Here is a 12,599-nt window from a genome sequence, read left to right on the forward strand (position 1 = left end):
TTTTCCAGTCTCCACTGCAATTCTCAATCTATGTGAAAGGTTTAAATGCCTAAGGGTTCAATCTGGAGCCCTCGTTTCTTTTTTGTGTGGTTTCATCTACTTTCAGAGCTTTAAGTATCAATATGCTCACAATTCCCAAACTTGCATTTCCACTCCAAACTTCTCAAGACAACTACATTTGCATATCCAATTTCACTGGCATCTTAAAATTAACCTGTCCAAATGGAGCTTCTATTTCTACCCCAAATCTGTATCAAAAAATGAAAACACCTAGCTGTCCAAGAGCCAAAAACCTAGAAGTCATCTTGGATCCTTCCCTCTTCCTCACTCCCTATCATCACTCTATCAGAAGGAAACAATCTTTTTAGATCTGAAACAGATCTTGAATCTGAAAACTGTTCTCTATCCCCACTGTCACTACAGTGGTGTAAATCTCCAGTAGTGCTCACCTGAATCACTGAATTACTCCTTCCTGTTCCTCTCACTTCAACGCTTGAGCCCTCTAACTTATTCACCACACAGCAACGAGGGTAATATTTTAATAACCTACATGAGATTACTTTGCTGTCTTGCTTAAAATCTTTTTTTTTTTTAAAGATTGGCACCTGGGCTAACAACTGTTGCCAATCTTTTTTTTTTCCCCTGCTTTATCTCCCCCAACCCCCGCTGTACACAGTTGTATATCTTAGTTGCATGTCCTTCTAGTTGTGGGATGTGGGACGCTGCCTCAATGTGGCCTGACCAGCGGTACCATGTCTGCACCCAGGATCCGAACCCTGGGCCGCTGCGGAGCACGCGAACTTAACCACTCGGCCATGGTGCCGGCCCACTTGAAATCCTTGAATGGCTTCCTAATGTACATCTAATGAAGTATGAAGCCCTTATACGATGGCTTCAAAGCCTGGAATGATCTAGCATATGCTTCTCTCTCCAACCTCACCTTATCCCATTCTTCTCCACTGACAATTCTTAATACCCCATTCACAATAGGCATTTTTCTTTTTCAATTTCTCTGGTCTAGAGATTGGCAGAGGATGGCATGCTCTCTTTGTGAAATAAAGCTGAACTGGAATGTGGCCATGCCCATTCATTACATAGGGCCTACTGCTGCTCTAGTGCTACAAGAGGAGCTGAGGAGCTGCGAGAGAAAACACATGGCCCAGAAAGCTGATAATGTTGACTATCTGGGACGTTACAGAAAAAATGTTCTACAGCCATTCCCTTTGCCTGGAATGCTCTTCAACCCACTTTTCTCATGAGCACCTTCTCATTCGTCAAGTCCCAGATTAAACATCACCACTTCCTCAAAGAGCCCTTTCTTGGCCTAAGTAGTTGCCCTCACTACTTTTCTCTATCACTGTGTCCTGTTTTCTTCATTATATTCTATAATTAAACATTTGTTTACTTGTTTATTCATTCCATAAGTGCAGGAATCAGAGGCATTCTATTTACCAATATATTTCTTACACCTAAATCTGAGCCTGGCAAATAATTAATACTGTTGAATGTTGAATCCTGTGATGCTAAGTCTTATGAGGATACTTTTCAGGCTTTGACAAAACAGTCTTTAAAAATCCTCAAAACTGGAAAATAGCAGAACTTTTTTTCCTCCAGTATAACCATGCACTTAAAGTTATTTAGGAAAAAAAGTTAAAGAAAAAACAACCCCTGTGAATTCTGAAATGTTTTCACATTTACTAAAACAAAAGATTTTTCTCATGGAGAGGCACAAAGGCCACATCACACTCTAAGCTTTGCTTTGTGGTCTTGAGAAATTCACTAACCTCCTTTGGGTCTCAGTTTCCTCAAAGGAAACATTCTTCTAGAGACAGGAAGAATATACTACCAAGTAAGAGAAATAGCACTTAGCTTTTCTACACCCACTTCAATTTTGTGAACTTATTTCCAAAGCGAATAATCAGCTACTTCCATTCCAAAGAAGCGTCCTCCCTTCATGTACCCTCCGGTAGTCTGTACCGCTCTGCTTTACCAAACTGTTCCTCAAAATATTCACTACTGTTCTCTTGAAAGCAGGGTACCACAAACTATAATGAGCCAACCCTGACGCGCCATGTAAAAACTGTATTTCCTTTGAATTCTTCAACAGGAAAAGATAGGTCCTGGCCCTCTATATCCTATCACTAAAAGGTTCACAGCAGTAGAAAATAACTTCACTTTAAGAAAACATATTACTAGTTAGGCAGTTCAGCTAACTGCTAAAAGCACAGTGAACACAAAATTGATGAATAGATCATGTAGTAATGCTCTCAGAACCAAAACAAGAGGCATATTCTGTGAGGCTGAAAAGAGTTACGTTGACACCACAGAACCATAAACCATGCTCTCACCTTCCAGTCAGAAGACACAATGTAAAGACAGGCAATATAGATTTTCATGCAAACTCCACTTTTGCAGTGTCAGTAACATTCCTAAGTCCCATTTGGTAGAACAAATCGAGATTTCTTACATCAGGGAACAAACATTTTGGGCTATGACTCCGCCTGTCAGTTAACAACAACAACTTTTTTTTTTTTTTTTGAGGACGCTCAACCCTGAGCCAACATCTGCCAATCCTCCTCTTTTTGCTGAGGAAGACTGGCCCCGGCTAACATTCGTGCCCATCTCCCTCTACTTTCTTATATGTGGGACGCCTGCCACAGCATGGTCTGATGAGCAGTGCCATGTCCGCACCCGGGATCCAAACCGGTGGACCCCAGGCCGCCAAAGCAGAACGTGCACACTTAACCACTGCGCCACCAGGCTGGCCCCTAACAGACTTCTTTTGACACTGTTCGCTTCATACAGCAGTACTCTATTTGTAAGGTTATTAAAAGTTTTTTCATAAAATAAGGGTAAAACTGAAATAAGATAAATGGAAAACACAAAAATGGAAGCACAGATACAAGCAGAGGTTCAAAAACTTAATTCAATTGAAATAAAGAAATCAATCTTTGGATATGCTGAAACTGATACATTTCCCAGTCAGAAATTGACTAGCTTAAGCTGGTCAAATGAATGTGGAAAAAAGATTAATGAACATTTTCACATGCTGGTGATATTATCATTAATGCCTGTGTAAGAGAAATAAAATTAAGAATTTAGCACATATATTTTTTACTTCTTTAGCACAATCAACTTGAAAACGTTCTCTGGAATACAGTCTAGGGAACTGCCTATACTTGGAAATGACAGTTAACCTTAGACATAGGACTACTTTAAGCAAGTTACAGCATGCTGAAGTTCTTACAGTTAGCACAGAGTTATTGTTCACATGACTTCAATTTCTACCTAACCATGTTTCAGAGTCCAAAAATCAGTCACTTAAACACTGACCTCACACTCTGGCCTCCCCTCCTCTCCTCACTTTTTGGATGAGTCAATTCTTGACCATAGCACATAACTACAGATGTTTTTTCTGCTTCTGTGCCCAAGCTGCAAAGCACTGCTTCAGAAAAAAAAAAAAAAAAAAAAAATGACAAATCACACATTCAGGCCAACTCCCACTGAGCTTTTTTCCTCACTTGCCAATTCCTAGTATATTCCCCACAAGGGCTACTCCAAGTCTCTTCACCTCATTTTCAGAAGATGCATGGCTTAGTTGTTAGATTCGTAATAGTTTAAGAACTAAAGAATCACAGAGATATTACTGCCAACTCCTTCATTTTAATTATAAATACACCAGGACCTAGAATTGAAAGGACTATAGCTTAAAAACACCAACCCAATTTACTTGAAGCTCCTCACTTACCCTCAATTTCAGCATATTTATTGCATCTTGATCCATCCATTATAATGCCTCAGAGGCAGAGCTCTAGTGAAGTCAAAGACTCAGCCTGAAGCCACACTGCTTGAATGCTGTTCCAGCTGGCCCACTTACTAGCTACATGCATTTGGAAAATCAATTCTCTGCACCTCAATTTCTTCACTTGTAAAATAGAGCTATTAGCAGTTTCTGACTGGTTGGGTTGTGACCATTAACCAAGTTAATACATGTAAATGCACTAGAACTGGACCTAGCACATAGTAAAGGCTAATTAAAAGTTAGATGTGATCATTACTATCATTCTCTATCAAAACTCCAGCAAATGAGAACGTGCCCCTCTTCTCCCTTTACTTCTCCATTGTTCTCGATTCCACACTCCCTCCATATCCAGGAACTCAGTTGCTTCAGTCTTCTGCTCCTTCAATAGATTCAAGGAAATCTCTTCCACCCTACTGTTCTCCTACTTTCTTTTGATGCCAAGCTTCTTAAATAAGTCTTCTTCATTTCCTGCACCTACTTACCATAGTTTGCTTTTGAAGATTCATCCCCTAACTCTGAGATTTTCGTTCTCTGAATTCCAACAGTTATTCCTCAATATATGCTACCAAATGTCAAATTTTGATCTCCAGTTTTGAGTTCCTGCCCAAGCTCTAATCTGTGTATTTCTAAACATATGATAGTTCTACTTGAGCATCTTATTACAATCTCACACTCAAGTTTCCTCACATGTAAAATAATTTCTAAGGTGCTTTCCAACTATAAAAATTTCCAATATAATCTAAAACAAAATTCATCATCATCTCTACCGATTGCCAATCAGTTTTCCACTACAACTTCACAATATTTCTACTGGTGGCACCATTAATTCTCCCACTAACCAAATTCTATCTAATCTAACTTCAGAATTTCTGACATCATCCACGTACTTCTAGCCTGTCACCTTACTCAGATTTTTAGAGGTCTTCTCCTGTTTCTAGCAAACATCCCTCCAATTCTACATTTACATCATTCTCATCGTAAATCTTAAAATACTGTCACATTATCATTCACTTAAAAACCTCCAATAAACCTCCAAACTATCTTTGCAACACTATAATCCACTAATCCCCATGAATTATTATATATACCGTAATCAAACTCTACTTACCACCTAAGTGTACTCAGTTTATCTCTGTATAATCACATGACAACTGTCATCCTGGAATATCTTGCACAATGTTCACTTACAACTCAAATTTTTCACGGCTCAGTTCAATTTGATCCTTTCCCATGAAACCGTACAGTCTAGGGTAATCTCTTCCTCATTTGAATTCCTAAACCATTTATTGCCTATACAACTCACTTGCCACTTAATTATATAATGCCTCACACTGTTATCTGAATGAGTGTATCATCTCTCACATCAGAGTAAAAACAAATCTAAGAAGGGATATATCATATCTCTTCACATCCTCTGTATTTTCCTACAAAGTTGTGCACAGTAGGCACTTAACAAAAAACTACTGATTGCATGAAAAACACAATCACCTTGTTTTATGAGCTACTAGCTATGTGCTCATATAATTCCATTTTAGAGAAAGGAATTATAGAAGGAATAGTAGAAATAGAAAGTGACTATTCTGTAACCACCATAGTAATAATGATTCATGCAAGAATCATCAATGGATGCTAAACCATCACACAAAAGTTTCTTGGGGAACAGGATATTTATACAGTCTCAAAATCTCTCTGAACAAATCACTTATGAATTACAAAGGGAAAAAAAGGTACCTTCACAGTGGAGAAATCTGGCGAACACCAAGTGATCAAAGTTAACATCACCAATAATGGGATAAACTGACATCATGTGCCTCCTGATGTGATGCACTGAGGACACAACATCACTTATGTATTATTCCTGCCAAAAATGCATAACCTGAAACTAGTCATGAGGAAACAATCAGACAAACCAAAAACTGAGGGACAATCTACAAAACAACTGACCTATGCTCTTCAAAAATGTCAGTGTGCTGAAAGACAAAGAAAGGCTGAGGAACTGAGTGTGTGACCCTGGATTGGATCCTGGATCAGAAAACAAACTGCTATAAAGGACATCACTGCTACAGAGGACCACTGGTGAACTGGAATGTGGACTGTATTAGACAACCGTATTAATGTTAAACTGCCTCATTTTTTACGTTGTTCTTTGGTTAAGTAAGAGAATTTCCTTGCTCTTAGGAGAAACATTCCCAAGTATTAGAGGGTAAATAAATCTAAAACATTCTCTAATTGCTCAGCAATAATAATGTCAATAATAGTAATAATAGGTATCAATAGAAAGATTGGCAAAAATGTGGCAAAATCTTAACTGATGAATCCACAATACAAGAGATCACTGTACTACTGATGCAACTTTTCCATTTTTTTCAAAATAAAATTTAAAAAACAAATACCCTAATACTACACAAAAACTCCAGGAAGTTTTATTTATCTGTGCTATTTTATATTTTCTCTGACAATCTAAAAGCAAGACATACTTGCAGTAGAAGAGTCTGCTCTATGAAAACATTTGTTCTAAAAAAACAAATACATCTTTTTGGAACCAAAGAACCATTTTATTATAATGTTTATAAACAGCCCATTACTAATTTATCTTTTTAAAAAAATTCATGTTTACCATAATAAAACAGTTAAAATGAATAAAGTCACTTTCAACTGGTGAAAAGTCTTAGGCAATATTTTTTTAAACAATGCAGTTTTATTAAACACTTAGAGGAAGTAGAGAAAGCTAACATGGGCTGACTGATTAAGCATTTTAATTACAGATAACTATTTTTTCCTTAACATATTAATAAATATTTCTAAATAACTGAAAGTTTGCTTCCTTAATTATGATTACAGAGAATATATTTATTATAGATCACAAACTTCATCTTCCCTTAATTATCAAAAATTCTGATTTAGCTACACTTTTGAGTGAGGTTTTATAATAAATACAACCATTAATTGATTATTATTTCCACAGGCTTCCTGGAGCCTTGACAAGTAATACTTCTGGTCAAAGTAAAATACAGTATAAAGGATTTTCTGGATTGCACATAGTTAGCAACAGTCCTTTAAAGTTGGATACCTTATTTATGAGATGTTCGGTAACAACTTCTCTTAGTCCAGTGTAGAGTTTTTCTCCATGTTTATGCAAAACCATTGTATATGCATTTCTATAGAGCTCCTCAAAACTAAGACCACTGTTATTCTTACGCTGGATTTCTTGAATTGCATTTTTCAGAAGGTCCCAAATGCTGTTTACATATTTTTCATCCATGGTCATCTGTAATATCCGAGAGAGAGAGAGAAAGAGACAAAAAAAACACCAATGGTTGAATATCTGTCTGTATTTGTCCATATAGTAAATATTTCACATTATATGGCTATGATTATAAATCTGCATGACTTGGTAACAATGTTAACAATCTGTTTTAACAGAAATAAAGGGATATAGTTCAAAATAGTTTTTAGAACTGACAGAAACAATTTTTTTTTAAATCCTCTAAGACCTCCCTCCTTTCTGATCTGGAGCAGAACCGTCCACTTTAAACAAAATCATAATCCCTGAGGTTAACATTAATACTTGCTTTAGCCAAAGTATAAGACATCTTTTCCCTAAGTTTATTTAACAGAATACAAGCTCAGAGAGATACTGAAACAGAAACTGTTCCTTGATTAAAAAAAATTGGGGATGTGAACACTGTTTTCCTCTCCTGAAGATTTACAGAGCTCCTTAGCAAATTAAAGATTGGGAGAAGACCTGCAACTAAAAACAAAACAAACAAACAAACAAAACCCCCACATTTTCTTTGTTTAACCTAGCATTCTCTCATTTCCTTCCTTTCCCAGTTTAGATTCCACGGTCCATCATCTGTAACTACCTTGTATACACCCATAAACCACTTGCCCCTCTGTTCCTCCCTCCAAAATACTTGCCATTCTAAAGCCCAACTGCCTACCTACTCCTCACCTGCACCCATGTAGCTGAAAGTAAATGAAGAACAACACGCATGCACCCATATTCGATCCCTCGCAGTTTAAATTCACAACCACTAACCACAAGTGAGCCCTGAGTCAACCCCACAATCCTACTTTTCTAGTCTACTGACTCTACTCTCCTTGAGGACTTTACACCAGCTCCTCTGTCCTCACTCTACAATAATGACTTCCTTCCTGTTCCACTAAGAAAACAGAAACAACCTGAAGAGACAGACACTGCACAAACTCCGACCATGTCCACTAACCCAACTGATTTGCATACAAATATAATCTGCTAGTTCTTATGCTCAAAGTGCCAAGTTCTTACACTCAAATTACAGAGCAAGGACCGGAAACAAAGGCATCTAGAGACTTGTTAGAAATGCAGAATTTCAGGCCCCACTCCAGACCTCAGAACCATAATCTGCCATTTTAACAAGAACCCGAGGTGTATACAGAATGAAGTTTAACAAGCACTGCTCTCATTCCATCCCAACTCACCTACTCAAGGACCTCCCTCTAGCAATTTCCCTTCCTAGCATCATCAAATTTTTTCCTCTCTGCCAGGTAATTTCCACCTGTATTCAAAATCATCAGTTTCCCATCTTAAAAGCAAACAAATCCTCACAACCTCACATATTTCTCTTTCAGCACCACTGAATTTCCCTCTTTTCCATTTACAGCAAAATCACAGGGCGGAGGAGGAGGAGATGTCTACATTCACTGTCTCCAAGTCCCATTTCCCCCATCATATCTTGAATCTACACTAATAAAGCTTTCATCTCTACCATTTCACTGAAACTGCTCTCGAGGTCACCAGTGGCTTCCGCACTGCTAAATCTCATGCTCAGAGTCTCAGTCCTCGTCCTACTTGACCTACCTGGCAGCAAGCAAAAGAGCTGATCATTCCCACTCTGAGAAACAGATCTCTCACTTGCCTTCCAAGTACTACAATCTCTTGTTTTTCTTCCTGTTCCACTAGCTCCTATTTGTCAATCGGCTTACGGGTTCTTACTCATCACCACAACCTCCAACTCTAAGCCTCAGGTTCTGAACCTCCTGTCTAGCCACACTCAGTTTTTAGGTGAAGTTGATCTTGCCTATGACTTTAAGTTAACCTCAAAATTTAATGTATACTGTTTGGCTCTCTCCCCTGAATACCAGAGTCATATATTCAGCTACCTAATCAATGTTTCTACTTGAATGCCTATTAGGCATCTCAAATTTATCAAGTCTACAACAAAAATCCTAATCTTTTCCTTAAATCTGCTTCCCCTAGTCTTCTCCAACTGAGCAAATGTTCACTCCATCCTTCCAGTTGCCAAGGCCAAAAAGCTTGTAATCCTCTTTACTCCTCGCCTCACTTCTAATCCAAGAGGAAATTCTGTTGTCTCTACCTTCAAAACGTACCCAGAATCTAACTCCTTCTCACCTCTTCCAGTGTTCCTAGACTAGTCCAAACCACCACCATCTCTCAAATTACTGCAACAGCCTCCTACCTGCTCTTTCTGCTCTTGACTCACTATCATAGAGCAGGCAGAGTGACTTCTTCCTGGTTTGTTTTTTTTTAAATACCATGTTATTTATGTAATTTAAAAACGCAAGCACACAAAACTCATTTTACAAGGCTGTGAGGACCTACATCAAAAATACTAGAGTGCTGGCCCATGACAGGGGATGGGGAGACGACAGGGTACAGGCATCAGCACTGAAGGGCAGAGGAAAAAAATGAAAGGGAAAAGTAGTAACAGAGGGACCTTGCATGGGCCAACGAGAGTGTGCTGTGCCCTAAGAACAATGAACAACTTACATCTTCTGAAAACATAAATCAAATCATGTCACTCATCTGCTCACAATCCTCAAGTGACTCCTCACTTCTCTTGGAGCTAAAGTCAAAGTCCTTACACTACCCTAGAAAGCCTTACTCGATCTGATCACATCTCTCTGGCTTCATCTGTTCCTCCTCCTTATTCACTCTGCTCCAATGGCACCAGCCTCCTTGCTATTCCTTGGATCAGTCAAGCAAGTTCACTTCAAGGTGTTAGGTCTGCTAACAGTATCTGTCTGAAATGTTCTTCCCCCGATACCTGCATGGCTCATTTACTTATCAACTTCAAAACTGCTCAACTGTCACCTTAAAATGAAGCTTTAATGCCCACTCCATTTAAAATAGCAGCCTCTTCCTACTAGTGACCCCCAAATTCCAACCCCAGATTCCTTATTTCTTTTCCTGGCCTCCCTCCTCCCAGACAAATGTCAGCCCTGTGAAGGCGGGCCAGTAAAATAGTACCTAACAGATAACAGTCACTTATACTTGTTGACTTGTTGATTTTCGGCTAATCTCTGACTAGGGGGTTCTTTTCACGCCACAGAAAACCTATAAATTCTGCGTTCTCAACCTGGGAAACACCACAACAATTACGCATCAGCTTCACACACACATCTGACCTGAACTGGATAGAAATTACTGAGCTAACAGAACCCTCTCCAAAGAGGGGAGGAAGAAGGTTTTGGAGGTGATGGATACATTTATTGCATAGATTGTGGTGATGGTTTCAGAGGTGAATATTTACCTTCAAACTCATCAAGTTGCATACGTTACATATGTACAGCTTTTTGTGTCAATCATACCTCAATAAAGTGGTTAAAAAAAAAAAAAAACTCTCTCTAAGCCAAGTCCAGTGGGTGTGAAGGTGAAAGAGGAAGCAGCAGGTAGGCAAATAGTTCTTTCAGTCACCCGAGCAATAAAATCAACTCTCACTCAAGAGGACTGTCCAGCAGATGACTCAAACTGAGTCTTACTATTCTAATCTTTTCTGGAGAGTTTAAAAAGGAACTCTTTAACAGAACAACTTCTTTCCTGTTATTCAAATATTCAAATCCCAGGTCTATCAGAGATTTTTCTGAAATGGCCTTAAAAGAATTTACTATTACATCTAAACTGTTTTTTTATCAGATATCCTGATACATGGGATGCCTTCCATATAAATATAAATAATATGGGGCTACTTACAACTTTTCACAAATACAAGATACAAGCCCATATGGTAATGATGGCCTCAAATACTCCATGCATGTGTAATGTGGTTTTAGTCTGGTGACAGCACATGCAGAGATTATAATAAAGCTAAGACACCATCCCTTCACATTAAATAACAAACATGTAAAGCAGAACATTCAGAACAATTTCAAAGAAAGAACAAGGGGCCAGCCTGGCAGCGCAGCCGTTAAGTGAGCATGTTCCGCTTCAGAGGCCCGGGTTCGCCGGTTCGGATCCCGGGTGCAGACATGGCACCACTTGGCAAGCCATGCTGTGGTAGGCGTCCCATATATAAAGTAGAGGAAGATGGACACGGATGTTAGCTCAGGGCCAGTCTTCCTCAGCAAAAAGAGGAGAATTGGCACTAGTTAGCTCAGGGCTAATCTTCCTCAAAAAAAATAAAGAAAAAGAAAGAACAAAGTTAGTATGGACTCTAGAGATAACTATACTGCTAATAATTTAGCAAAACTTCAAATGATCTTTTCAGGCTCTGTAACATAAGATCCTATGAAAGCTAGAAAACATACAAAAAGGTCTCTACCCAGCGCAAATTACTGAATTTTCTATTAGGAACTAAAGAATTTTAAAGATATGCACCAAGAGGCTTCAAATATTGTACAAACACTCTCACATTATAAAAGGATCGCTTCTCACATACACAAATCGAGTTGTTTTATAATCTAAGATCGTACGTGGTATTTTCCTCAGTATCATGCTTTATAGACAGAGCAAAGACGAAGCCACAGGACAACAAGGTTTCTTCTAGTGACTTCTTGAATATAAAAATTTTCAAACAACGAGAAGAAAATAGACCCAGAGATTAAATGATTTACCCAAATCACAGAGCTGGGGTTAGAACTCACATATGTCCAAATCACTGGACTCACCTCACATTCCACCATGCTCATACAGTAAAGTGATAGCACAGTGTGAGTCACTGGTTATCTTGGTAAACAGAGGATGGTATATTAGTAGAGAACATAGGTTTTGTGTTCAACAGAACTGGATTTGTGTCACAGCTTTGCTAAATTCACAAGCCATGGAGACGCCTTTATGTCCTTACTTGTAAAGTGGGTTTAATAACAGTATCTATCTCAAAGGCCCATCACGAAATTAAATGAGAATGTCAGTGGGCACAGCATAATCCCTCACATGTCAACTAACAAAAGCACCCAGTGATAGAATCTTGTGAATTCTCATCTATGGGCATCAAATGTCAGAAAGAAATACAGCTTTTCAAGCTTAGCAAATAAATAGATAAGAGCTAAAACAAAAGCACTTAAGAGTACAACTATGCAAATGCTAGTCAGTAATAGTGTGGCCTTCTTTCAGAAATGGTATTCCCCTACTTCACCTCTCCTATTCTTCCAATGCCATTTAAATCGTTTTAATCCCCAGGGCTCTGCCCTTAGCTGTTTCCATTTCTACTGGGGCCCTATGCATTTTCATTCATTATCATGGTTACAACTACTACCCACACATCTAGGGTTCTAAAATCTGTTAAGACTCTAGACTGGCAAGGGATTCCAGAGCCTTCTAAAACTGTACATACAATCTTGGAAATAAAATGTGTGTCCTCTTCTTTTCTGGATAATTAGTCTCTAGCTCTTAATCAAATTTCCCAAGAAGTCTAGCCCATATCTCAAAGATGAATTATTGGCTTATATGTAAATTGCTCCCAAATCTATATTGCCACCTACATGTTCCCCCAAAGCCTAAAACTACTGTATTCTACTACCTGCTAGACATCTCCAACCAAAGGCTGCAGACACAGATCAAACTTAGGTCCAAAAT

General features: G+C 38.6%; 1 protein-coding gene across 3 annotated transcripts in view; it reads right to left on the bottom strand.

Moving 5' to 3' along the window:
- CUL3 (cullin 3) overlaps nucleotides 1-12,599 on the bottom strand; it is a 91,228-nt gene that overhangs the window by 63,469 nt on the left and 15,160 nt on the right. The window contains exon 2 of one of the 3 annotated variants that reach the window (XM_023642432.2): nucleotides 6,873-7,070. The exons of 1 other annotated variant lie outside the window; for it this stretch is intronic. In XM_023642432.2, coding sequence (XP_023498200.1) covers nucleotides 6,873-7,070 — 198 coding nt within the window. Of the gene's footprint in view, nucleotides 1-3,333; nucleotides 3,449-6,872; nucleotides 7,071-12,599 lie in introns of those variants that run through there. One more of the 3 variants, XM_023642433.2, reaches the window with a different exon arrangement.

The sequence above is a fragment of the Equus caballus genome, chromosome 6 (genome assembly GCF_041296265.1).
Source record: "Equus caballus isolate H_3958 breed thoroughbred chromosome 6, TB-T2T, whole genome shotgun sequence".
Lineage (NCBI taxonomy): Eukaryota > Metazoa > Chordata > Mammalia > Perissodactyla > Equidae > Equus > Equus caballus.